This window comes from Cygnus atratus, chromosome 4 (genome assembly GCF_013377495.2).
Source record: "Cygnus atratus isolate AKBS03 ecotype Queensland, Australia chromosome 4, CAtr_DNAZoo_HiC_assembly, whole genome shotgun sequence".
NCBI classification, from domain to species: Eukaryota; Metazoa; Chordata; class Aves; order Anseriformes; family Anatidae; genus Cygnus; species Cygnus atratus.
In genome coordinates this window covers 26,678,227-26,706,159 of record NC_066365.1, presented here as the reverse complement: position 1 = coordinate 26,706,159, position 27,933 = coordinate 26,678,227, and the positions used below count along the sequence as shown (strand labels likewise).

Below are 27,933 nucleotides of genomic sequence, written 5' to 3'. Positions count from 1 at the left end.
GTAAAAAAGCCCATGATCAAAATAAAACGCCAAGTGCTCAAGGCAGGCAAGGTCACAGAGGAATAAATCCCCAAACCCTGAACAAAACCCTATGTTAGTTTCTGGTAGCATGCAGGAACTTGGGCAGAACCTCAACAGGCAACTTGTTGGAGGTTTTACCCCTCAGAGAAAAACATTAGGCCAGGGCTGGGGCCTTTCACTCTTGGATGCTACATGAAATCAAGTGACTGCAGTCTGAAACTTTTTGGTTAAAACCGACTCCTCATCAAATGAGTGGAAGCTGGCAAAAATGACACCAAGCTTCTGGGAACTTTGTGGGCAGAAGGATAACTTGTTTTTAAGACATTCCAGAGGGATCTAGGGAACTACGGGCTACTTACCTACTTCTTCACATAGCAAACTGCCAAAAATTGTACTAAGGCGCATAAACAACTGGATAAACACAGTGAGGAAAGTAGGAAAGTCAGTGTGGCTTTTGCACAGGAAGGGCATGTTTTATAAACATTTTAAGAATTATTCTGAAGACTAGAAGAGCATTTGAGTACAGAGATCTAACTTACACAGCGTGCTTGAAATTCTAAAATTCACATTCTCTTGCCAAAACTATTAAAGATGCTGTGCCGTCAAGAGAAATAGTCATATTGCTAAGTAGCTTAAGGACAGAACTAGCGGGCATACTTTTCTAAGGGCATGGATCACCAAAAGAATCCCACAAACACCTATGTTGGGGCTAGTAAAGTACAACCTATTTGTAAGATTTCTCAGACAGAAATTTCTGAAGCCAACTAAATACATATATATGTGTATATATATATATATATATATATATATATATACACTTCTCAGAGTAGCTTTACACAGTAAACCATGAAAAGGATTCTTTCTTTTAAGTAGTTTTCAGCTCTCATTTCCACGTTTGAAGAAAAGAGAAAAAAAGGTCTTTTAAAAATACTATTTTAAAGCTACAACACTTCAATCTGGTCCTATATCATATTTAACAACAACAGTAAAAAAAAAACATAGTACGTATTGCAATGTTTTCAGAAAATTATTTAGCAGCATATTGCTAAATTCTTCTAAAGGTATTAATCCAGGTTTTAATCATAAATACAAACTCAGAATGTTATTACTAATAACTTATTTAACAGTTCCCTTATTAAACAAAATAATAATAATAATTATAGTCAGAACTCACTAATGGGGAATTATTTTTAGCCTAAGTTTGGTTTCTGGTCAAGATATGTCACACAGATTTAGCTTATAAAATCCTAAGGAAAGGCATGGGCAGCAGCCAAGTCACTGACAGATAATTGCCTGAGTAGTAAAAATGGGAGTCCCAGCTGTCCTTCCTCACCTTCAGCACCCTCTGAAAAAAAACAGCTATTTTCTGACCAGCTCTTCCTATCAAAGAGAAGCATAATTAGCAATTATAGTTTTGGTGCAAAGACACATATGATGTAACTTTTCACAGCAAATAACACCACGTCTCATCAAAGAGATATCAGTAAGATAAGGCCTCCTGAAAGGCCTACCTTTCAGACACCAAAGTGAGTAACACAACCCACTGTAAAACTCCCTGGAAATACAACCATTCCTTGTATTATTTCTTAATACATACCTGCAAGAAGCTTGAACATGTGCTGTTTCCTGGCACAATGACAAAATTTCTCAGCTGCAGAAATGAAGAAAATGTCAGACTTTAAAGACTCAAAGTTATCATCGGTGAGATCTCTTCTTTCTGTACTTCAGTTTGTGCCAAGACGGGAAGTAATTTCAAAAGCTGAACCAACATCTGGATCATGATGCAATGAACACTGGAGCTAAGAGAAGGTCCTAAACCACATTCACAGTTTTCTTCAGAGAAGATAAAAACATCAATTACCAAAAATTACTTGATCTCAGTAGAAAAGCCTGAGGTCAACCTTTTGGCAATTTTTCAGTAAGAGAGGAACACTCAAGATCATTTACACTTGAATAATTAGCCTGCTTCAAAAGCCGCTTTGAATCAAATAAACAGCTATTTTATTGACTATACATACATATTAAAGAGCATCAACATAACATAGCTGAGCTGAGCATTAAGGAAGATACACAGCAGTGCACCTTGACTTCACACTTTGGAAGCGATACTTGTTTTCTCAACACGTACTGAGTCACTGAAAAGACTTTTATGCGGCAAGGCCTGCAACCCTGCTCTTCACCAGTGGCCAGCCCAAGTGTCATTGAAACTCAGAATACCACAGAATTAGCAACTCTAGTGACCAATCAACACTCCTTCATTATACTCGAGTGCAACTGAATTAAATAAGTGCTGTACGTACATTTAAGAATAGAATTACAAAGTTTGTTTTTATAAAAATATATAATTTTTATATATTACATACTATGTATGCATATATAATTGCATGCATATAATTACATCTCCTAAAGGCAGTTCAGGTATGCTGGAGATCCAGAATCTTCCAGCTTTGTAGTTTCAGCTACAAACAAACAAAAACCAAAGAAAACTCTTTGCCGCTTTGTAAGGCCTGACTGATAAGAATAAAAAATTTTACTGTTCACAGTCATCAGCTTACATGCAAAACTTGATGCAATCATAACTGCCAACCAATACACGTCTCTGCACTTTATTAATCTTTGTGTAACATGATAATTCAGAATACAGTCTCCACTCTATCCCAAAAAAACACTGGAAAACATTACTTTATAAAAATATAGCACTTCAAAAATTTATCAGGATGTTACTTAAAAGTACCACCATACCAAAACCAGATCCTTTTAAAATTGTTACATACACAGACTTCATACTACCAAATGGACTCTTCCAGGCAGCTAAACATACACACCTTACTTTACTCCTGATGAATTACTCCTCCGACTAAAGAATATCAAGTTAATCACGCCTGTGAATCTTTAATTAATTTCCCTCTCATTAATTAGTATACATTTATAGGTTATCATCGTGACATTTACGTAGGCACTTATTCAAGGTAGTATTTAAGTCAGAAGCTGCAAGCCTCCATCTACAACTAAAGTACTCCCTGTAACATAAGGGGACTCTAGAAGAAATAAAACAGCGTGTGCAACTTCATGAGGGTCTCCAAATCTTCCAAGAGGAATTGCTTTCTTCAACTCATCTTCTTCCAAATGAGCAGTCATCTCTGTGTGAACAAAGCCTAAGAGAGGAAAAACATTTGAAGAGTTATCTAACCTCCAATTAAATTTCTCCAGTGGATTTTCCCTGCAATCCTCTAAAGCAAAATCTACTACCACAATTCAGCACTGGCTACCATTCTCCAAAGTCTCAGAATTCAGTCTACATCATTTTAGAGCCAAGAACAAATTTTTACCTAACCAATAAAATGTCTTTGTTTTGAAAGAACTGATGTAATAATCAAAACACACTGATCTGTAGAAGTCAATGAAAACAAAGAAAAGGTAACTCTAAAATTGGGCTCAAAACCCATATTTAGTATCACTTTTCTGAAAAACAAAATATAACGTAGGTATGAAATCTCTGGCAAGGAACACCAACAGCTTGCAAGTGTTTCTATTATGTTTCAGAACTTATTCTAGCACTTGCAAGTATTTCTGCTATAACCCTTATTTCAAGAATATTTCTTTACAATTTTGAAGGACAATTCTTTACAATTTCAGCTCTCTGAGGCTCCATATTCCCATTGCTGCGTTTCTTTTCTTTATGAAGCTGCAGCATGTGTGATCTGTAACCTCTACCTGACACCCAGAATGGGAAGTCTCAGTTTTGCTTTCTACTGTACACCTCTGCCCCTTTATGATGGCTCTGGTCCCTTTCGTGAGCCATTCAATTTACTAACCAAGAAAAAGTGTTTTCCCTGCCTAGTTCAGAAGCTGGATTGGTTATGTAGAAATCTGAAAGGCATGACAGCTAGCACAAGGTGAGCAGCAGAGTACACAGCACTGAGCAGAGAATGTCAGAAAAGACAAAAGGGATTTTTCCTTAAGGGCAGTGATTTGCCTGGAATAGATTGACTTGTGAAATCACAGCCTCATCCTCACAGAACTGTCTATCCAGACTCTCTCTGTTTACTAAAGGGAAAGACAGGGATACTTTCATGCCAGCTTCTCACTGACATTCAAGTCTCTCTAATAACAAACAAGCATTCTCTATCAGGACATGAAAGTAGTTATCTGTATATAATTAGCTCTAATCCTTCCTTCTGTAAGGATGGCAAGTTTTGAAGGAGGAACAAAGAAAAAAAGCTATTTATTATGTAAGAGTGGATAGAGGAACAGGTAGACACACGCCCCCAAATTTCTCAGTGTTCCCTTGAAAAGACTGAAGTTTTTTGTAAAAGAATATATTATACCTTATAACGCAAACAAACAAAAAATGTACTTACAAAGGTTGAAGAAAATCAAAGTAATTTACCTTAAGTTACATTCAGAGTAGAGCAAATATCCAGCAGTCTTGACGACCATTTATTGCAACAGTCAAGAACTTAGGAATTTCCCAAAAACTAACCTGGAGCAACCACGTTGACTCGAATTTGCTTTCTTGCTACTTCTTTAGCAAGAGACCGTGAAAATCCAACTACTCCTGCTTTGCTAGCACTGTATACACTTTGACCAGAGTTGCCTTTAAGTCCTACAACACTTCCTAAAATAAAGGAACATCAAAGAAAAGAAAAGATTAAATGAGTAATTTGAATGCTTGTTTTAGTTTGAAATTTGGAATGGAAAATGAGATTACAAGAAAAGGAGTTGAAAGTGTATTACTAAGTGAGCCTTACAGCCTCTCTCCGGGATAAGCAATCCCTTAATTATCTGTGATTTTGACGAGATGCGTGTATCTATGTTGGGGAACACGTACAAGGAGAGTAAACTGGAAAGCTTTTTAAAAACTTATCATTGCACAGAAAAAAGAAACCACCATATTTAATTATTTTTCATAAGTAGTAGCTGGTAGATTTAGCTACTAAAAGAGCTAATAAAGAATGGTAAAATTATTTTTTTCAGTAAACTCTTGGGTGTTTATTATTGAAACATGCTGTTTAGCAACATTTAGAAGTTGCTAAAATTAAATGAAAGAATAAGAATTCATAAAGAAATGCTAAATATAGAATACAAAGAAATACAAAGAAAATAGTCAATTGTAACAAGTAACATTCAACATGTTACACATGACAAAACCTTTCTAGAAAACTTGCTCACACAGAATTCCACCGGAATAGACAAGCAACTTACCGATATTAACAATAGCACCTCCTTGTTGTTGAATCATACTTTTTACAGCAGCTTTGCATGTCAACATTGTTCCCAAAAGGTTAGTGTGAATCTGGGATATCATATCTTCAGTCTTGGTTCTCAGTAACAAGCCATCCCTGATAAATAGACCAGAAAATATAAATATATATTGGGGGAAGAAGCGGAAGAAAAAGGAGTAGAGGGGGAATTCATGAACTCAGAACCTACGGTGAGAGCTATTGTCAGCTGTCAGAATTTTACTTCCATCAGAAATACAATACAGGTGAATACCTACTACTGTTTTTCAGATGCTCTCACTAACAACACACTAATTGCAAAAGCCCTTTCCCGTACTTGGCACCTTACGAGACAACAGTGTGGTCTAGAATTACATATAATCTTGTAACTAATAACTAACCTGTTGATCGCAGCTGCATTAACCAAGTAGTTAATGGGACCTAAATTCCTCTGTATCTCCTCAAAAGTATTTTGGACTTCTTGTTCTCTGGATACATCACAGCTAAGTGCCAGATGTCCCGCTGTATTGAAATAAAGGCACATGATAATAATAGTAAAAGAAGGTGCATCATTCATAAGTCTTCTTAAGAATTTATAAACTGAATTGAAAAAAACAGTTGTTGAACTAGTTATAACACGAGGAACCCATTCCATCTTCAGAGAATTAAATAGGCACAATTTTCAAGTACTATATTGATTAGCTACATGACAACAGTATACGGTATTTTTGCCCTCTTGAAGTCAGCATGAGCTGACTGATCTCAGTTCTCACTTGGTCAGGAGCCATGGATGAGACCGTTCACACCAACTCCCGGTTGGGACCTTGAATATTTCCTTGAATCTTAACTATTCTACTGGCAAGACATGAATTGTAATATACTTAACTTTCCCATAGAACATTGCAAAAACAGAATTGTACTGATATAACTCCCTCCCCCTGCCAATTTCTCAGCCTTTGTTTTCATCTAGTTAAATAAAAAGGCTTATTTAATGATTAACTACTTTCACAAGTTACCTACGCATTCGACAGTGAAGAAATTATTACAAAGCAGCATACATACCACCAAGACTACGTGCAGTAGTTTGGGCTACTTCCAGATTTCTAGCAATAATCGCCAGGCGGCAGCCTTTCTGTGCCAATAGTTCTGCAACAGCTTTTCCTATTCCTCGGGATCCTCCAAAAATGGCGCAGACCTTGCCCATCTTCAAAAATAATTTATAAATTGCAAATCAAGCATGAATTTCTGGCCCAATATTGCAGAAGACAAACACTATTGTTGTTGATATCATGACTCGTACTATTTTGCAGCATTTTAAAATACTGGATTATAAAATTATTGATTTTTAAAATTTTATTCAAAAAAAAAAAGCGGAACTAAATTAGACACCACTCCTACAAATGCAAGTAAATTCTTAAACATTTCTGAACTAGTAAAAAAAAAAAAATTATGCATGTAATCCAGCATTTCAATACTAGTGTTATAACTCCTATTTAGCTGAGGAAATTTATATATCTATTTTTATATATCCAAAGGCCATGACATAACATTCTGCTGCTTATTCAAAGCCAACATACTAGTTGTAACTATATTACTCTTGCACTATGCTAGTACTAAAACCATTTAGCCTCAAGGTCTCACTCCATCCTATCTATCTGTGCTAGACACCCAAACCACAAGCATTACTTGAGCATGAGTTGATAATATGTTTTATATATGACTTGATATATTTATAGCAGGTTAATGCTAAGATACACTACTAAGTTACTAAAGCTATGCTTAACCACTAGCCTTAGCTTTATTTATTTATTTTTTGCTTCTACTTTTGAAGAAAGAAAATGCTTTTTGAGATGTGAAATGACTCTGAAATAACTAGCTTAGATGTCTAGGCAGGACTGTAAGATGAAAGTACTCCTATAGAATGGAGGACTTCTATTTGGCAACCTCCAGAGCCCAATCAGCTGTTTAGGGACTTCCTGAGCCAGAGGCAGAATCCAAGTAATAGTAATGAACCTCTTTTCCATACATTTGAATAAATCCTTTTTGAATCTAATCATACTTCGTCTCTATAACATCCTAAGGCAACGAGTTACATTATTTGTGGAAAAGTACTTCCTTTTGTTCTTAAATTTCTGATTAGTGAATACTCTGCTTTTCTCCTCGTATCTTCCCCTTTCTGCTCATAACTTGAGACTACGTACACTTCTGCATATTACCTTTCTTCCTATATCCTCTTCCAGGTTTACTTAGCTACTCTCACACCTGTGGAAGACAATAAAAGACTGCCCAAGCTCACTAATCCTGTCACCCTACCCTTTGTCTTATTTAGTTCTATTATACCCTTTTGATATGTGATAATCACACACAGTATTAAACATACATGAAAAATGAACACAGTCAACTCATACAATGACATAACAATTTTGGTCTTCTGTGACCAAAACCTTCCTGAAGGAGCAGTCCGTCCTTTTCTATAATAGAAAGTAAACCCAAGTGCCTGGAATCAACCCATGCATCCCCTTCCCAGCTGGCAAATTTAAATTAGCCTCCTAGGAGCAGGAAGAGGACTAAATACTTGTGCCTCAGATGGGGCCCCTTTCAAAAGAACACGTACAAAAAGACTTGCTGTGTGAAGGCAATTCCTTGTCCATCATGACGGATCTATCCACACAGGCTCCTGGAAGTTCTTGCCTGATTGTTGCAACAATGTGGTACTAGGATTTGTTTCTTCCTCCATATTTTGTTCTTACCAGCACTGAACATACCTACTCTCTTATTTTTATGTAAAACCTGGAATAATACAGGTTGGAAAGGATCTTTGGAAGTCATCTTGTCTAACTCCTCCACCCAAAGCAATGTCAGCTTAGGTCACGTCACTCAGGGCCTTGTCCAGTTGAGCTCTGAAGGATATTCATAAGTGTGAAAAAACTCACAGCAAATCTTGAGTGTTGCCTTAATCAGCATAAGGTACCTCTGCAGCTCTTCAGAATCAGTTCTGGGGTTAGCTACAGTGAGCCATCGCATGCTGTTTATAAATGCTTTCATACCTGTATGTACGTTCCTTTCTCTGAATATGCTTAGGTGTACAGGCCCCCAAAAGCTATTGGTGCAAATAAAGGTGCCATGAATTGTTCTGGGCTGAGGAAACTGCCTCTACAATCTATCATTCTGCCCTTCCTGTTCTCTGTGACAAAGGAAAAAGCCCAGTGACTGTAGTGTTTTCAGAAATACTCAGTCTCTTTGTGCATTAACCAGGTAGTCACGGGGGGAGCACGTAAGCCTAGTTGCAACAAAACAACATACAATCTGTGTTTTAAGACAAAAAAAGCCATACGGCTTCTTTGGAGTTTGACTTGGGGAAAAAAAAAAAAAAACACGCAGTAGGATGAATAACACGACATTCCCTGGTCACGTAACTGCAGGGAAGAAAAGCCTCCCTCACGCACCAGGGCGGTTTGAGCCCTGCAGCCCACCACATACAAGCTCCTGACGGCGCAGGAGGGCAGCCCCTCACCAGCCGTGCCACGCCGCCCCGGCCCTCGAGGACAACCGGCCCCCCCCTCCCGCCGGGCCCTTTTTTAAAATTTTATTTCTCTTTTTGTTTTGACTGCGGCCGGGGAAGGGACGCCCTCTCTGCGAACCCCCCCTCCCCTCTTCGCCCCGCCCCGCGCGCCCCAACGGCCCCTAACGGCCGCCGCCAGGGGGCGCCCGCGCGCAGCCATGCCTTCCCCAGCGCTGCGGGCAGCGGCAGCCGGCGCCCTCCCTCCCTTCCTCCCTCCCTTCCGCCGGCCGCGGAGGCGCCGTGGCGGCTGCCGGGCGCCCGGCTGCGCGCTCACCTCCTCGGGGCGGGGCGGCGCGGCGCCGGGGTAGGGCGGGGGCTCCGCGGCGCGGCTCACCGGCGCGGCCCGGCGCTCAAGATGGAGCCCGCGGCGCGTAGGGGTGCCGCCCGCCCGGGCGGCGCGGGGCACGCCGGGATGTGTAGTCCCCGCGCAGCGGTGGCCGTGCCACGGTGGCAGGGCGGGCCCCGCCGCCCCCTCACGAGTTAGAGGGGAAGGGGCGTTAGGCGGCCGGGGGAAACAGCACGGGTTGTGCGAAGGGGAAACACTCCCTGCTCCTCCCGCTGCTTAGCGACGTAGCACGCTATCCCCAGTCGCACCCCTTCACGGAGCTGTAGCCGAAGGGCCACGGTTTTGTTCTTAGCTCATCTTTATTACTGAAGGTTTTCTTCCCCCCCCCCCCCCCCCCAGCATATCCAAAATTTCTGCATGTATTTTGATTCTGCTGTAAGAGTGAACACTATCACGCCCCAATTGTTCAGATGCCCTTTTTCCACAAATATGTGAGCAAATTTCACTCTTGAGAAACTTACTGTACCTGAGTGAAAAGTTATGTCAAAATAAATAAATAATACACACCGCCACCCTCAGGCTTGCACAAAACAAAGCCATCAGCATTCTGGCACAGCACCCAGTGTTTTCATACCCTCCTGGCTAAACAGGTTTCCCCACCACAAGGAGGATTATTTGACACCTCAGCGTGAGGCCTGTGCTCCTGTTTGTACAGCCCGGCCCTGGCGTTTCCCTGGCCCAGGCAGCGAGGAGCAGCTTGCCTCACCGCTGCTCACACCGAGCACTCCCCTTCCAGGGCAGTTACACATTAAACAAAACCACTACCACCACCACCCACTCTGTAAAAGGATCTATTCCAGAAACACCGCACGGATGACCTTCCGGCCAGGACTCCAGCCAGATCCCAGGCACTGGCCCCTCCTACCATCTATCAATGGACTTCGGACCTAAGAGATTTCCACTGCGATCTCTGTCTCTCGTGCTATCGCTCACTTCCCTCGATACATCTGACTCCTCACTTAAGCAGGGCACTGCCACAGAGGGCGTCAGTCTTTACTTCTCCGTATATCAAAACGGTCCTAACTTTCCTCATTCTGCCTTGCATATTCATCCCTACTCCCATTCACTACGTGCTTTTATATACACTGCACAATATCATCTATGGCAATCACTTTAAGAATTTAGCATTTCAATAATTTACCATGCAACAGCCTCTTTGGATATTCCTCCGATTGTTGGTGAAAAGTATTTCTCAGCAAATATAACTAGGCTTTAGCTCATAATCTGCTGTCAGCATTCGGACTATAAGCAAAGAGTTCTAAACAGCCAAGATTTCCGTCATATTATGATGTGAAGTTATTCCTGCCCTAATACATCACTAACCACAATGTCGGTTACTGAATCTCCACTCATGGTATGGACAGCTTTGAATCGTTGCCCACTTTGGTCCTGTGATACAGCCTTCTGGAAATTCACTATGTCTACTCATATTTCTATTCAGTGCACTGTATTTACTGTGTCGTCAGGTTTGTTTTGTTGGGGAAAGGGAAGAAAGTGGGATGTCGGGAGATGATGACAGGGAGAAGGGAGTGAACAGAGTCAGAAAGAAGAGGAGGGATAATAAATGTGGAAAGATTTTGCGTAATGATTTGAACTGAACTCTATGAGATAAACACAACTAAAGCTCTACACTGCAGGAGTAGTAAAACAGTTAATAAGCACCATGACTTGATCCTTCACCTACCTTCCCTTTATAAGCTCTAAGAAGAACTTATAGAAGCAAAAGCTTTATTTTGTGAACACAGTAATTAGCCCTCAGACCTGAGACACATGAAAGTGAAAGACTTCCAAGATTCCTAGTATCTGCTTAGAAATCTGTAACATTTGTGAACAGGAGGAGACCAAAGGCTGTTTGAAGCAGGAAACTGAAGGCATATCCACAAGCATTAAGCCATTTTTATAACCTCCTATTTTAGCAGGATTGTTCATTACAGGACTATGAAAATGTTTTCAAGGTTAACCCTAATGAGGCACAGATTTACTGACTGCAGGAATACCAGCTTAATGTGGCACATCTACTTACTGACAGAAAACAGCAAGTCAAGGGACTGTGCAGTCATCCTGTCACAACTGCAAATAGATGTGATCCTAACCATAAGGACTTCTGGCAGAACTTCAGCTGATGATTTGCCAGTAATGAGTGTTGAACATGGTCCATAATAAATAGCAACTGTGATAGTGATAGTGACAATCACTCATATCTCATATACTGCTCACCTCCTTTATCTTCACCAGTATTATAGGAAATGTCAAAGACAATATTCTTTACAGCTGTTACCCATTTTGCAGCCCAAAACATATACAGTAACACTTGGAGCACTTTCAAGGAGCTCAATACCCAACATTCAATTTTCTCCATCAGATTGCCCTAAATAAATCTAGTTTCATATCTCATCTCCTCACAGAAATACTTTGGTGTCATTTCATCTTGCTCATGTATTACTGAGCAGCTGAAGACTTCATCTCCTTGTGAGATACAGAAGCCCATGACATTGTATTTCCTTCCAATGACTGAGCATTAGCGTAGTAAATCATAATACCAATCAGCTGGCTTAATGAGGTAGGAAGTAGGTTATTAAAAATGAGAAGAGGTATTTTTAGATGATTGCTAGTGCCATTTTTTAATTTATCACAGTGAGTATTTTCCTTCAAAAATTAGCAGAATCGATTAGCATTCTTGAAAAGAATTAACTATTGCTCACTCTAGACTATGTCAGATCAAGTGATGGCTGATTATATAAAACGTTTGCCTTATTTCAACAGTTTTAATTTGTAATCATTTTTCATAGGTATTGATTTTCAGGAGCACAGTTTATTACAAGATTGTCCTAGAAGTCCAACGCATTTTTCTAGATCCCCAAAAGAGGTCCAGTAAGCACTCCTGCCCAGCCACACACAGTTAGTATTACAGCAATCTAGGATGGCACAAGCTATTATCCTGAAACCTCAGAAAGGAATTTTATGAATCATATATATTTACAGTTATTCATTTTATAAAATAATTAAATTATTTTAATTTATTAAATTATTTAATTTATTATATAATATATATTATATTATATAATTATATTTAATTATACAATATATAATATATAATATAATATAATATATATAATATAATTATAATTATATTATATATAATATAATTATTATTTAATTTATTAAATTATGCAAAGGGGGGGGAAAGAGCAATTTACAAGATCAGTCTAGAAGGTATGTCTTTTATGTGATGCAGGCTGATGCAGCTGTAGGGTGCTACAGGAGTCTGAGCTACTTTTCTAGAACAGGAAAATTCCACATATATATATATATATTTATTATTTATATTATTATATATATATTATTTATATATATAAATAAATATAAATATATATTATTTATATTATATATATATATGTGTGTGTGTGTGTGTGTGTGTGGAATTTTCCTGTTATATATATATACATATATATATATATATATATAGTTTGTTTTTATCCTCACCTGCCTAAACATTCTCTATAAGGTTTTGTATCATTTCTATACTGAACATACAAAATATACTATATTCTACATACTACAGTGGCAGATTACTCCCAGCCTTCTGTGGATAAGCTCCCTTTTCTGCCAGAGTTCAACTTCCCTTCATCCAGTTTCTTCACAGTGTGTTTATACTTGAATGCAGGACGTGCTCTTTCCCTCGGCCCATCCAAGTTCTTTCAATAGACACAAAATTCATATACCACTGCTTGAGTAGGGTAAATTTCTTTAGGGAACTATAGATCTGCCAAAAAGTCACTTCTGAAGGGCACAGAAAAAAAAAATCATGACTAACATTTAGGAATGAAGTACATTTGTCCATGTTTGGGGAAAAAAAAAAAAAGAGAACTTGAAGGTTAGCTTTTCAGAGAATTACTTAATCGAAACACCGAATATTCTGAGGAGACTGAAGGTAGCATTTCCCTCCTGATTGTCTCAGCTTAGCTACTGAGCCAGAGAAGATACGTAAGCAATGACAAAACATTTAATCAGAGACCTTGCTATTTCCCAAAACAAGATAGCTGCTTCTCCTTATAGCTGATTCTGTGCAGGAAGAGGGTCATGAGGCATGACTTTTTAAGATGTATCTGCAACTCCAACCAACCTTAACTGGAATGGTGAAGTCCATTGCTTTCCATTGTTTCTTCTACGTGATTCTTCCTTTCGTGTTTTTCTCCCTTCCTGCTATACAGAAGGATAAAGAATGCTTTTCTTTCTGTCTTACAAGAAGTCATCTTTATCACCTGCAAATCATACTTTTTTTTTCCCTAATATTGCTCACCGACTGAAGATTTTCAAGCAAAATTGCCCAAATCTAGACTTAATTGACTGCCACTGCATAATACAAAGTTGCATATGCACACAGATCACAACTATTTTAGGCAACTTATACAAGTGGGAAACATTTCTGCAGTGTGCAATGTTTACATAGCAGAACTCATTCCTGTTTAGTTCATCAAATCATCATTCAACTTGAGGATGCCTTTCATAAACAATTATTCTGCTCTAATAGTAACAAGCAACACATTTGCTTTGCAGACACCTCAATGTAGCACTCCTCTCAACATTAGTTGTCTGCCATGTGCTCCAAAGTGTTTTCAAAAAAAATATGGCATGCCATCTGGCTCCCAAACGCTCATTAAATCCATTGGAACATGAATGTTTAAGGAAGCTATGATCACATGATGCCCAACACTTAAATATATATATTTATTGACAAAACAAGCAAGAAAAAAAGGAAGTGGTTAAATTATTTTTTTTTAAATAATTTAACATTTCTTACAATTAAGAACGTGCCCGCCATTTCAGAGAACAAAGACAGATGACAGATCCTATTCCCAGGAGTTTGTGGTCCAATTTTATTTCCCAAGTGACATGAAAAGGGAAGAAAAACTAGCAGGGGAATGGCAAACTCAAGCAATAGACTATTTAGGTTGCTAAGAGGAAGGATGTTCTTATGAACTGCGATTCAGAGGACATGCTACAAGTTTCTTTTAAGACTTGCCAAGCCACTTACAGTTTTTTTTCTTCTCTGAATGTCAGTTCTCCCATTTTTAACTGAGGCTAACGGTTATTGATTTCCCCTCTTGACACAGCCCCTGGAAAAGATATTGCATATTTTACAGTTTTTGTCTTCTTTTTTTTCCCCCTGTGGAAGCACTTGTAGGCCTTACTGTAGAAAGAGAACTACTCCTGAAAAAAAAATGAATTAACAGATCCAGGCCTTAAGCCCCATTTGGAGACAATAATTAATTTTTCATGGGAAACAAATAGGTTAGGGAAGGCTAGGGAAGTATCCAAAAAAAAATGAGCACTAAAAAAAGTTTGATAGTAGCTCAGTATTTCCTGCAATTTTTTCAAATCAGATTTATCCTTTTTACTAAACATTGCTAGACTTCCATTTTCTGGAAGAAGCATGTGCCTAAAAAAAAGGGGTGGTGGTGGTAATGTATATTTACATTTAAAAGCTGTTAAATATATGTAAATAAGTTATCTGATAAATAAGTGTTAATACTTATGACATACTGGTACACTGCCTGATAACACTGACGCAAGAGAAAAGAACAAGCTGTGATCTTGCAGACAACAGCCCAGGGAGTAAAGAGAAGGAGAACAACAGATAACCAAATGGGCTGAGAAGGGAAAAACATTATGTCCTCATCCAGTACACAGCAGGACTACGTCTCCTGCATAACACGTGGACTAGGTGGGTAGATTCTCTGTTGTGAGAACTGGGTAGTGTTGTACTGAGGCTGACCTTATCCAGCCTCTCTGCATTTTGTTCAACTCAATGCATAGCTATTTTTAGCAGCAGAACTCTGCATAATGTTTTATAACCCATTTTGGCTGTAATGCTACATGCAGTTGCGACATCCTTCGTAGCTGTAACCAATCTAGGCTGCCTATCTTGTTAAGCAGTTCGGGAAAAAAAATATACACAGGGAAATAAATAAAGCAGTGAATACCCCTATTCGGATGTAAAAGGAAGCCTTTTGTTCTAAGACTTCTGTACCTGGACGCTCAGAAATTACGACAAAAACAAGTCAGTTAATGAGGGAGGCGGGGTGGGGTGGAGCTTGCAAGCAAAGAGAAATGCTGCCATGCTCTTCTGTTTTGCCATCTGGAACTTCACAACACAGCAGGAGGTTCCAAAACAAGATTCTTGTAAGTTAATAAATCTGTTATGCTGACAGGAGGGTCATTCTGTTTCTGATAAGACAGACTGCTCCCCAAGGGATGAGAAAGCCCATGTATGTGGAATTAGTGTGCACTGTCTGTGCCAGCAAATTTATGTGAATGAGACAAGCCAGTGCTGGGCAGCCGTTCCTAATGAACGGCTCTTGCCGTGTGAGGGGCAGCCATGCAGAGAGATTCACGTGATGATAGAATGGATACGCTGTAAAGAACAGGGCAGGGTAGGTATTCTGCTTGTGGTAACTCAGAAAGCAGCATAAATTTGAATATCTTTATACCAGCTGAGAAATCACAACTGCCACTAATATTAACCATTTCTGCATATTTTATCAGCCCAGCAAGTAAATTACCAGTTCATTTTTCTGTCAAAATAATAAGAAAACACACAGGATAATATTGTCCCTAACGGTGTCTGCATTCCAAGCATTTCCACACTCAGAAGAATTATACTCGTGTGGCTGAAAAATGCAAAAACACAAAGTCCAGTTCTACCATTTGACTAAAGCTCACTTAGAGTAAGGTTACTGTTTGTAACTCCCATGCCTCTGAACATAATTGTTTCATAAGTAGGAATTTTCTAGTTTTATTTATAATATAAACGCATTGTGCAAATCATAAACAAGTAGATAAACAGTATCTAAGTAAAGCAAAGATCATCAGCCTGTATCACAGTTCCATTCTATAGCCCCGCTTTCTGTAATAAAATCCATTCATTCTGCTACAGCATGATTCAGTTCTTTCAGAAGAGCACGCACATTAACACATAAATGTCAAACTAAGACAACTACAGCCATACAAATACTAATGGTATAGCATTCATCCATGTATCTTCCTTTGGAAAACAAGGCATTGCGATGCTACAGGTCCTCATTTTTTTTTACAGCATCATTTGAAAGGCAGCTCTTTCTTTTCAGACAGAGGCTACACATTCACCTTGATTTTCACACCTTTAGCACATCCTGTATAAGCCTGTCTTTTAGTTAATAAGGTGCGCAGCCATTCAATTTCTAGGTACAATTGTCAGATTATTCCCAACCCTTCCTGCAGCTAATACGTAGCATTGGTGCCAGTACCTATCCCAGAATTAGCGCTCCCCTGGCTGATACACTTCCAGCTCTTTTGGAAGTCTTCCTCCCTCTGTGGCCCCCAACTAGTTTGCTCATAAGGCAAGGTGTCATTTATCTCACCCTTTCCTTTCCCAAAGCCAATCCTCTCCTTTTTAGAAAATGCAAAGAAAGGAGACAGTGCACAGTGTCACACCCTCCGGCCCTTTGGACATATTTAACATGGCAAGCCAAGAATTATTCCTAAAACCCAGATGATAAAAGCTTCAATGAAATAAACCAGATTTTGATTACCCTGAAATTAAGGAGCTTCCCACATCTGTTTTAGTAAAAGGCCTCTCTCTCCCACCTCCCACTTTTGCATGTTCATTGTTCAAGTTATCGGCACAGATGATGTTCAACTTACTTTTCCTCCACAACTTGGGTAAGTAGCTCTCCCAGGTACCACAGGTGTCCTCTTCCTGCCACCAACACCAAACCCGTGCACCTACATTACAGATGTCTGATACAATGCCTAGCTTACACCTAGCACTTCATTTCTTTTCCTCCAAAAGAAAGCATTTGCCCTCTTAATTTCTAACTCTACATCTGTAAATTTCTCATCACAGGCTTCAGCAGTTTTCCAGCACTAGTGACAGGAGACTCCACATGACTAACGTTGGACATGCATGAACAGATTGAAATTATTGTCAGCATTGCCAGGATTTCTTGGAACAAGCCTCGATCCATGTGTTGTGCTGCCCAATTACAGCAACTGAAGGCCTTTGCTCTGAACTTTCTTTCAGTGAAGGCACGCACTGCTCTCAACGTGCGTGTCAGCAGACTGTTTTAAATACCCAATTGGTGAAAGTGTCTGGGATTATTTGCTTAAGCACGGTCCAAGGCATAATTTAAGTCCCTGATTCAGCAAAACTCACAAGCACCTGAAACTCCCACTGAAGTCAGCGTAGCTTTAGTGCCTACACCAAAGGATTACACCAAAGACAGCCATGGTGACTAATGCATAACATGAGAGGAAGGGAAGGAGTATTCTGGGCCAATTCAGTCAACCATGACCATTAAATCTCAAAGTGGAAAATAGAAAACATTTCCCGAGATCTCCAAAGTGCTGTACTTTCCCCTCATATCTAAACATTAAAGCACCCAAGAAATCAATTTTAGGATTGAAATGTCAATTGGATTTATTTTTGCTGGTTTAGAAACGTATAAATAACTTCTATTTGTACGTAACATTGCATTCGTTTTCCTAGAACCAGATGCTTCACACCAGTTTATTTCTGGGATGGTCCAGACAAAGAAAAACTTATTCAGTAAAACACCTCATCACACATTTAACTATCAAGACCATGCTTAAATCCATTCCTGTTCCGTAAAGTGTTTAACATTTTTTTGTTTGCTTTTTTGTTTAATGAGACTCCAATGCACTTAATCCTTTCTGAAATGAAGGCCTAGGAGGTTAAATGCGAGAAAGCAGAGAAAGAGGTGGTTGGGCATAACATCAGGCTACGTTATAATTAGCCACTAGACATACTAGTTCTAGCTATAAAAAAGTAATTTGAAGTTATAAGCAAGATATTACATTCATGCCTTAGGGACCTCTTTTATACTTGGAATCACAAATTCAGCATCCAATCTCTGCTCCCAAAGCATTTGATTGTGTTACTGAATATAGCAAAAATATAGCATAGTCCAGCTATAAGCTATTATAAATTTGTCAATACTTTCTATTTATGTCATTTCAAATGCCTGACAAACTGGCAGCTTTTAAGAAAAAAACATCAACCAGAAGTTGACCAGAATCTGGTATTTGTCCTTGAAGAAACTACTTAAATTTTCAACTACTTCCTAAAAAATGCTGCTTTTCACAAGATTTTAGAAGAGAAAATATACAGATATATGCAGACAGATCTTCAGACTCGCACACAGACAACAAAGAAGAGTTACAGCCTCTGCCAGCACTATCTGACGTTCAAGTCCAAAAACCTCAAAAGCACAGGTTTGCTAGTTTTTCTCTAAGCTAACTCTTGTACTTGACAGAAGATGCCTCTTGTACTGGCGGACTTAGCCATTACTCAATGAAAACGGGGCTGTAGTGTAATTAAATCACAGCTGTGCGAGTATGCTCTATTACTGTCAGCTACAAGAGTGTGATACTTCACAGTCAAAACCAAACCTGTTACACAGATCAGCAAAAGCAGTAAGAGAGCAGATGGAAAAATTCCCACATCACCCTGTTCATCAGTAACACGCTTCAGCTGAGCCTACACAACAAAGGCTTGCCAACATAAATACATTACACTGCAAAGACAGACGCAACCTATTGATTGATCTTTTTCCACCAGCACAACCTCTGAAAAGATGCAACTGCTCTAGGAGCAGACAGCTTTCACGGCTTGGTTCAGCCATCCGAGGATGTTGAGCAGCTCCACCACCAAGTCTTGCCATCGGCCTAGACTGTGCCTGCACTCAGGCAACCTGGCAACGGAGCTGTCACCGCAGGGGCCCTGCTGGGAAGAAGAGGCCTCACAGACAGTGAAGTTCTGTTGTGGTTCAGTGAAGTAGTTCAGTGAAGTAGTGAAGTTCTGTTGTGGTCCTCATCTCCCAGACATCCAAACACTTGGTCAGATCCAGTAACGAACCACACTGCCCTACTGTGGGAGAGGAGTACTGCCATCTTTTACTAAGGGACAGCTTAGTGACAAAAACATAAAAAAGAAAAAATTGTAGTTAAACCAGACCACGTTTCACCGATCTCTAATTACAGGGCTCTTTCTCCTCCCACCCATTCCCCACTGGGGCACAGTAAAGATTGGCAAGTCATCAGTCGAAGAGAACTGCAGCAACTTTCCCATTCTCAGAAACCGATCGTCAAAGCCGGGCTGATCCTGTGCTCAAGGGAACACTTGAGAAATGTTACCCAGAGAGTTTTATATTTTAGTATTTAGATTTTCTTGGATAGTCTAAATGTAGGAGTTGGGCTTGATTCTTGCGGGCCACTTCCATATATTCTCTATGTTCATTAATACTACACCAAATGAGAGAAACCAAACTGCAAGAACACTCCTGTGTTGTGGATATTGCCAAATCTTATTTGCATTTGACAACAAGTTAACATGGATTTCCTTATCGAGGAATTTAGATGTTACATCTAAACAGGTACATATCAGAAGTGCTTTCCAGCATCTTATTGACCAAACCTGTAGCAGGCCTCCAAAAATCAATATGGTAGTGGTGCACGCAACTGGGCCAATGATAGTTGGTTAGGAACCTGTCTCTGGTTCACCTGACAGAAATCAGACATCATCTCATTCTTGCTCTCCGTCTCCCAGAGACATTCTCAACAGAAGCACTCCAGCTTCCTATGAGTTACACCTAGCAGTCTTTGGCAAAAATATGTGCTTCAGTATTAAGGAATATGCCTGTGGTACAAGGGTACTGAATGCGTAGGCAGGGCGATTACCCCTTTATAAAAAATATTTATAAACTGAGTTTTAGAACATTTATCTCTTTGCATGTGTTCTTATCCGTCCTGAAAAGGCTGATCTTCACATAGCCCAATATTGTTTTATTTTAAAAAGTTATTAAATTTCATCCTTGTAAAAAAAGCTGTAATGCATATCAGATGTCATAAATTACTAAATGCAATGTATTTCAGTGATATGTAGGACAATATAGTTACTTGTAAACTATAAACTTAGAAGTTGGAGAGAAGCATAGAGCAAACCTTTGATAATGGAGAAAAAACACAGCAAATTTTCCTGATCTGCATGTATTCAAAAGACACATTGAGATTGCCTAGCAAAGAAAGTAGAGAAAACTTATTTAAACTGTAAACTTTTAAGAGCTAGCATTCTTCAGCTTATTGAGAGTTCAGCCAGCTGAAATAAGAAATTTGACCTAGGTCGTGTCCCTTGTTATGGAAAACAAAGTCAATGACCACTTTAAAGACATTCAGCTGCTGACTCATCTTCTCTCCCAAGCCTCCACAGATATACCATGAGAAAATACTGCAGTAACTAACCACAAAAGATTCTGGGGCTAGCAGCTGTTTCCAAACCAGACACTACTCTGCAATTATGGATCTGAAAATTTATAGGTTTGATTGAAAAGTGACCAAGTCTCCCATGCATTACAGTGCTGCTAAACAGCATCATCTTTGATCTAGTTAGAGCCTTATCTATACCAGTGGGATAAATATTTTTGAGAAAAGGATAACACAGCCCTTAAACCTCCGTATTTTCCAAGTATGAAAATGAACAAGTTGTTTCTTTCAGATATATTCCTTCTCCAGAGAAGATATTTTCTTTCACTGTTTAACAGTAGGGGGCATATTCAGTGTATGCCAACAAAGTTTAATGAAATCAATGAAGTAGCACTGATTTGCAGTAATTGAGAGTCCAACCATGTGTTCTAATGCCAAAGAATTTGGATCTTTTAAAGACTTATATTGCCTTCCTTTCTAGGAAGTGTGTGTGTGTGACAGGATGGAAGCTGGGGGGGATCAAAGTCCATTTGTTTTGTGGAATGGGGTTCCATCTAAGACAGCAGGGATAGAAAACACCTGCACAGATATTTCAAAATCCTGACATTTTTCTTTCTGCCTTTGTAATACAGTATTTTTTTTGTGCTGTGCTTGCCAAATTTCCACTCTTTACTCTCCTGCACAGGCTGTTCCCACAACTCTGAAAATAAAATGTAGCTACTGTTTGGGCACATCTCCTGGATTGGTTTTGATCTAAGTAACTACTAGATGCGAACATCAGAAGGCTTTGGGTTCTGCATGCCACGTAAACAGGACCATAATATAGGGACTTAGGTTGGTTGCAGAGAACAGCTAAGTACTATTCATTTAAATGTGCTAAGAGGGATTTTTTACAAGCTAGTTATAACTATGTATAGTTGAAATCTGGGGCTAACGTTACTGTGTTTAAATTGTCTTTAATCCATTGAGTAGGAACAACAGAAGTTAAGGAATGATTTTGCCACTTCTATTTTGAGAAAAATAATACAGCTGGCAGGAAAGAGAACAGTAGAAGGAACGGATAAATAGTAATTTCTGACATCTACTAACATTATATTCAGTGTAACTGCCATGATTTGATAGGCATGCATGAAATGCTCATTATGTTACATTTTGAATAGCTTTTGCATATTGCAGATTGCATACAGTGAATTCATTTTTGTTTTGTTCCTTGTATCAGGCTGATTCTGATCAAACTGCTCTTCAACTGCTCAATGGATCAGCTAAGTCTCTCACTCATAGAAATCAGTCTGCAGGAGACTTCTCTAGGAGAAGGATTTAGATGTTCCAGCTGTTGATTGTATTTGGAGGCATGTGTAATCATCCATCAGAAGTTATCTGCAAGTCCACTAAAACTAGTGAGCATTTACATTCAGAATGGGCTTAACATCACATACCTCACAAGAACAGGAGTTGTCAGTTTGGCAAATGAGGAAACTGAGGCTCAGAAAGATGAGACCTCAGGATTTCAAGAGCAGCTGCTGACTTCAAGGACCTCAACAAGTTTGTCTCCTAGAAAGTAAGAGGAATTTGGATAACACTGTGAAAAAGACTGCCTTGCATCTGTACCATTTCCCAAGACAGCCCACAAGTATCAGTATACTACAGATTATGTTGAAAATAGACACTACCACTGTTTATTAATGGCAACCTGTAACTCCTGCTGTGGTTTTTGTTTGTTTGTTTTCTTTTAAATCAGTACGCAGTGTGATATATATTCTCCAAGCACACCCATCAGGTGCCTTTCAGGTAATTCATGAATACAGATGTCTTGTTTTGGATTTCAAACGTGTTTTGACATGAGAACAACTATGCAGCTCAGGCCAACCAGAACCGTAGTTGTTCTGTAGACACAGGCAAACACAAGCTTAAGAGACTACACAAAGATTGAGGGCTGCATTTTCAGTCTTAGACGTGCAAGTTCCCCTTAGGTCCTTTCATAGAGCTGGACTGTGATAATATATCACAAATAAATTAGGTAAGATCCATGTCCCACATCCAGGTCTTCCAGCTCCTTTTCTCTTTCCCACTCTTTCCTCACCTTTAATGTCTGGGTCCTCATCTTCAACCATCACCATTCTCAGCCCTTATTTTTCCTATATACAGGTATTTTGAGTACACCAGCTGATTAATAATTAAATCATTCAAATGAACAATAACACTGGTTTTGGTCAAGCCAAGCTTCAGATCTGCTGTAGGATTTACCATTAACTATTTACCACAGTGCAGGAAAAGAGCAGTTGACAATGACTTGAGAAGTATACTTACTGCAGATTCGTGGTAAGAATCCAAAGAAGATGGGTGCATTGGTATGTCCTACAATACCCAGGATACCCTACAAACCAGGGACATCACTATTTATTGTGCAAATATATGAGACTATGCTGTTGGAGTTTTATTAATGCCAGACACAAAGCTTTTTAAATAGACAAATGGATTCTTGTGCTTCATTAAAGTCAATATGCACCTTTAAACATATTTGCTTAAAGCTACTGGAAAAGAGCAATCCAGCTGAAACATTTTGCCAGCCCTATGAAAAAGAAACAGAATGCTCAGAAGCCATGTTTTTAAGCCTATGCAAAACTATCATAATTGGCATCACTGCTGTAAGGCAGAGGTAATGAAGTGAGGGTGAAAAGGATTTCAGGCACCTTTGGCAATCCAAACGCTAAACACGTATTAGAATTATTCAATAATTACAATACAGGAAAATACACACACACACACAAACAAACCCCTCCAATCCAAAGAAATAGTTTTATTTCTTACCACAACATTTGTGTGTACTTTTCTCCTGCGGATACACTGATGTCTGATCACAATTCTGAAAAAAAAAATAAAAGCTGTTTTTCAATAATTTCCACTCTGCATTTCTACCACTCATGTTGCTTTTTTTGTTGTTAAACGTATTTTTTAAATTAAGGAAACTTAGACTAAATATCCCTTCTTTACAGAGAGGACTTGAAGCTGCATCACCCACTGCTAGCAGGATGTAGGACCAAGTCAGTCTTAACTAACAAGAAACCTACCATAGTAGCTGCAACATTTAGAACATCTAAACATTTTTGCTAATACTATCAGGAATAACTGTCTACGATTTTTCCATCAGCCACACGTATATAGTAGATGAGTGAACACATCCAAATCGAGGTCTCCTACTTAGGCATTACTGTCTGTCTGGTGCACACAGCAAACTTCTTCAGGGCAAAGGAGTCTCTTGCCACCCAACACCTCTACCTCAGTAGATGCTCAAACCTCAGGGCTGGGAACTCTCTCAGTACACACACAGCAGATCTATTACACAAGATACTTCCTCTAGGGAAAGCACTTTTTAACTCCTGTGTGCCTGATATAAGAAGACCTAGAGCAAACTAGTCAGTCATGATCAGATTGAGATGGAAGTTACCTACGTGTTCTGAAGTTGCTTGCAGAAATAAGCAAAGGGAAAAGATCAGCCAGATCCATCAGTTCTTTCTACAGTTTTTGCATAATATTCACCATTCCAAACTTCCAACATTATGGAATCTGAAGACTTTCTCCATCAGCAGAAATATCCTCCTATAAATTCTGAAATTAATTTCTGTTTTTTTGTTTGTTTGTTTGTTTTACAAGTACTTTATGTTTAATGTTTGCATACACATTTTGATTTAGCTGTTTGCTAAGAAAATATTTATTAGGATTGGAAGTTTAACATAGTAAATCAAACACTTAACATTCACTGGACTTCAAACATAGATATAAAATATCTTACAAAATTTTTATGGAATTACACAAAGCAAATGCACAGGGTTTGTCTGTTTCTACACTGAATTAATCCCAAGCCAAAACCAAAAAATAACCCCTAAAAGATCACCAAAAAAGGAATGATAAACTGCATTTTTGTCATTGTTGCACTGCTATGTAATAAGCCCTTTTTACAAACATTTAATATGAAAAAAATTTAAAATGTATTCCATCTAACAGAACTACTGGATTTAACAGCTGATTTTTAACTGACTTTACACCATGAAATTCTATTAATAGAGGTACCTTAGTCACTTTGTTTAAGATATGGAGAGTAGAGATAGAAAAAATTAACCTTTAGTAGTCTTTAATATAAAATGCAATAAATTTTCCAAAATAAGAATATTATGACACACTAGTGCCAATTTATACTGACAAAAGCTGATATCAGCTTCTTTCTAACTAAAAATTCATTTCACAAAACCTTTATATATTACATGAATATTCAAGTAAACTATTTAAAATATTTAAAAACACAAAAACTGAATTATACAGTGTTTCAGAGAGACGGTTAATTTGGGAATGATGTCATGTCCAACTACATATACTTATAGATATACTTTTTCTTATTTTTAAGACCATCATGGTAACTACCTGATATGGCAAGGAATCCTTGTCGCTAATATGATATTTTTCAATGTATAACTTCAAAAAATAAAATGATAAGGATTTAACACATCACTATTCTGTATACTGTGTGACACTGAATCACACTACTGGCTTCCCTTTGTAAAGTGCTGAGTAACAGCCAAATTACATCAGATTTAACTGGAGACGATGGTGCTCAGTGTCTTGCAAAAAGTCACAACTGAACTTGTGACTCACAATCAAACAGTAAAATAAAAAAAGCAAGTTCAGCTGAGTAGCGTGTGTGTCCACCAGTGTCAAATCTTTAACAAAACCCTGAAAGACTAACCACACTTTTCTTGCAGGCTGCATTCTTTATATCCATCAGCTGCAAGGACATTAAAATATATTATTAATGATTCAAACACTGGACACCTTCTCTAGTTGAAGGTGAGTTGCTCACTAGTTTTGGTCAAGTGGCTTTTGGGAAACTTTCAGAGCAAAATAACCCAGCAACAGGTAATTGGGATGGAAAATGCAAATCATGCACAGCTATATTACTGCAAGAATTGAGTAACACATGCAAGACAAAGAAAAGGTCAGAACATACCAAAGTAGCAATGGTCAAGAAGTTAGTAAAGTTTTCACAGTGTTTCATACAGCCTTTTACTTTAACACAAGTGCATCACTTACCACCACTATTGCTCAGACATGTTTAAACATCTCTTGGCCATGCAGATCAGTTTGAGAAGAAAACAGCAAATTACACTTCTTAGGCATTTTTAGACATTAAGTACAACTTATAAATTTATTTTTGTATTCAGTCTTTTCAAACAGGTGTTTTCAAGTTATCATTGTTCTAAGTGTTGGGCTTTAACATTCCTTCCAATTTTGTTGGATCCTGAGGGCTAAATGCTCGAAGGACTGGCCAAATTATACAAAGCTAAGCTTTGTTCAAATAGCCCAGTTATTACATAAACAGAAGGTATAGGGAATTTCGTACCGACACTTCTAAATTTCTTCCTTCCTAACCTTGAGATGATTCTAACCTTGAAATTGTTGAATTTTAATCAGTTGTTCACATACATCTTTGCCTCCTGGAAACATTGCTTGGGTGATTTATGAAGGAGTAGAACTAGACTCAGGAACACCACTGACTTTTTCTCTCCATCCAAAGAACTAAATACACATTTTTTCCCCACCTGGCAAATTCTATTTGACGCCACATCACCACCACTCAACATTAACTCGTAAAACAGAGACTTACTCCACTGTCAGACACGGCAGGGGAAAAATGTCCAGAGGATAAATGGGAGGCTCTTTATCAGATATAATTGCTTGTTCATAAGGAGAGAATCCAGCTTCCCCTTAGTTATTCTTTCATAAATTAATAATTTGTTAAAATCATAGTCACAAGAATTTCAGCTATTACACAAAATTCAAGTTTAAAAAAAAAAACAAGAATAAATTAGTTACAGCCTTGTAAACAAATGTTCATTTATGTAACATACTTGGGGGAAAAAAGTTCCTCTATATAATAAATCAGACAGTACAAGGCACACATCACACTTAAGAATCCGAAGTGATAAAACCAGCAGATGCCTTCATCTTCTTTGCTCGCTGGTGTAATTGTGCTATAGACACTGTAAAAATATGTAATATTTTTGTTTACATTACAGTCATTTGAAAATATTTCATGACTGTGCTTTTTCTGGTAAAATACTTGTGCTACTTTGCAGTATGGTATGATTTGAAGCTCTTGGAATGAATCTTCTCAAATGTTCTCTACAAAGCTGCCAGGGAAAAGGCCAGTTTTTCCATTTCGTTGCAGAGTGCCTTTGAACCAGCCATCCTCACGTTTTTTGTGTACAAAAACAATGTCACCTTCCTTAAGTTCAAGTTCTGCTTCACTCTGAGGAGGATAGGACACCACAACTCTGTACCTGTATAATTAGAGAAAAAAAAATCCCACCTTAGTTCAGGTTCTTTTTAAAAACCAATGCTTTTAAAAATATTCTTGTGCACGTTAAAACTTATCAAAACAGGAAACTGCCTAGAACTGTTTGTTGAGTAGAACACAGCAACTTGAAAGTTAAATATATCTTGAACAGAAAATAATAATAGCAACATAATGAATTTAAGTCAAACGTAAGCATCTCCTACCACAATTTTTTAACCAAGATCCCTGTAAAAATGCACTAAAAGGTCAAATAACAGGAGAAAACCTATAAACACATTTTTGGACATAAATTTGCAGGCTCTTCCAGCTAGCATGACTCAACAATATCAAAGCATTCACAGCAATAATTGGGCATAATTTTATGACTATATGTTTAATATGATGTTATCCCAGGGAATGTTCTTAAGGAAAGGCATAGTATAAAAAGATGCAACTAACAAAACACATTAATTTGCATTTGTTTTTAATTATTTGTGTTTATCTTAGAAGCTTTTCAGGAAAAGAACGCATGCCATCTTAATTAGACACAGTTGCGCAATTTGTGTACTACTATATTAAAACAACATTTTAAAAAGTGTTCAGCCCAACAATTTTCTTTAGCATCTGACCGATAAGAAAAAACTATGTTTTTCCAATTTTTCACAGTAAAATCACTTTTTGAATATGACTTCCACTACACATTAAATACAGGCTACAAACACTCTTCTATACCTATTTTCAAACATGTATAACACCACTCAATCTAATATCACAGCTTGAGTTCACATCAACCTAAAATTTAAATGTTATAGCTCCGCAGACAATTGTGTCAACTTCTCAAAAGTTTTCTGATAATTATTATAATTGAGTTTCTAGCTACACAGCCAGTAATGTCAGCATGTTGAAATCAAATAGAATCCATGGCTCACTGTAGAATTCAAAAACTTTTAAGGTTAAGAGCCTTCAGTGCAGCGCTAGATGTGTTGGGTAAAATCTGATTTCACTCATGAAGAATGTAACAGGATACTTTCGGTAGAGGATGAAATACCAACTATAGCTCAATGTACCGTAACAGTATAAGTTAATTCTGTAATGCTGATACAGAAAAAGATGTGTTATAGTAGCGCATTCTGCCTAAGAACAAATAAAACAAAAATAAAGTCTGTCCACACTGTTAGAAATATTCAGAAAAAGA

The 27,933-nt window shown here is 38.3% G+C and overlaps 2 protein-coding genes across 2 annotated transcripts in view; both read right to left on the bottom strand.

Annotated features, from left to right (window-relative positions):
* Positions 1–1,999: 1,999 nt before the first annotated feature.
* On the bottom strand, positions 2,000–9,208 carry CBR4 (carbonyl reductase 4). The gene is made up of 6 exons (XM_035551037.1): positions 9,080–9,208; positions 6,306–6,447; positions 5,645–5,765; positions 5,227–5,363; positions 4,505–4,639; positions 2,000–3,176 (listed from the first exon to the last, which is right to left on the bottom strand). Exons 2-6 carry the CDS (start codon positions 6,445–6,447, stop codon positions 2,998–3,000), a joined length of 714 nt encoding a protein of 237 aa, XP_035406930.1. The 5' UTR covers positions 9,080–9,208; the 3' UTR covers positions 2,000–2,997.
* Positions 9,209–24,077: 14,869 nt separating this feature from the next.
* The window catches only part of SH3RF1 (SH3 domain containing ring finger 1), an 84,859-nt gene continuing 81,003 nt past the window's right edge, over positions 24,078–27,933 (bottom strand). The window contains exon 12 of the mRNA XM_035552991.2: positions 24,078–26,742. Within this exon, the coding sequence (XP_035408884.1) occupies positions 26,574–26,742 (169 nt within the window). The 3' untranslated portion in view covers positions 24,078–26,573. The remainder of the gene's footprint in view (positions 26,743–27,933) is intronic.

Excerpts from the sequence above, each read along its gene's own strand:
- CBR4 (XM_035551037.1), bottom strand. The coding sequence starts at position 6,447 with ATGGGCAAGGTCTGCGCCATTTTTGGAGGATCCCGAGGAATAGGAAAA. Across the intron at positions 5,766-6,305 it reads TACTGCACGTAGTCTTGGTG|CGGGACATCTGGCACTTAGC; the intron begins GTATGTATGCTG and ends ATTTCAATACAG. Across the intron at positions 4,640-5,226 it reads AGGTGCTATTGTTAATATCG|GAAGTGTTGTAGGACTTAAA; the intron begins GTAAGTTGCTTG and ends CCTTTATTTTAG.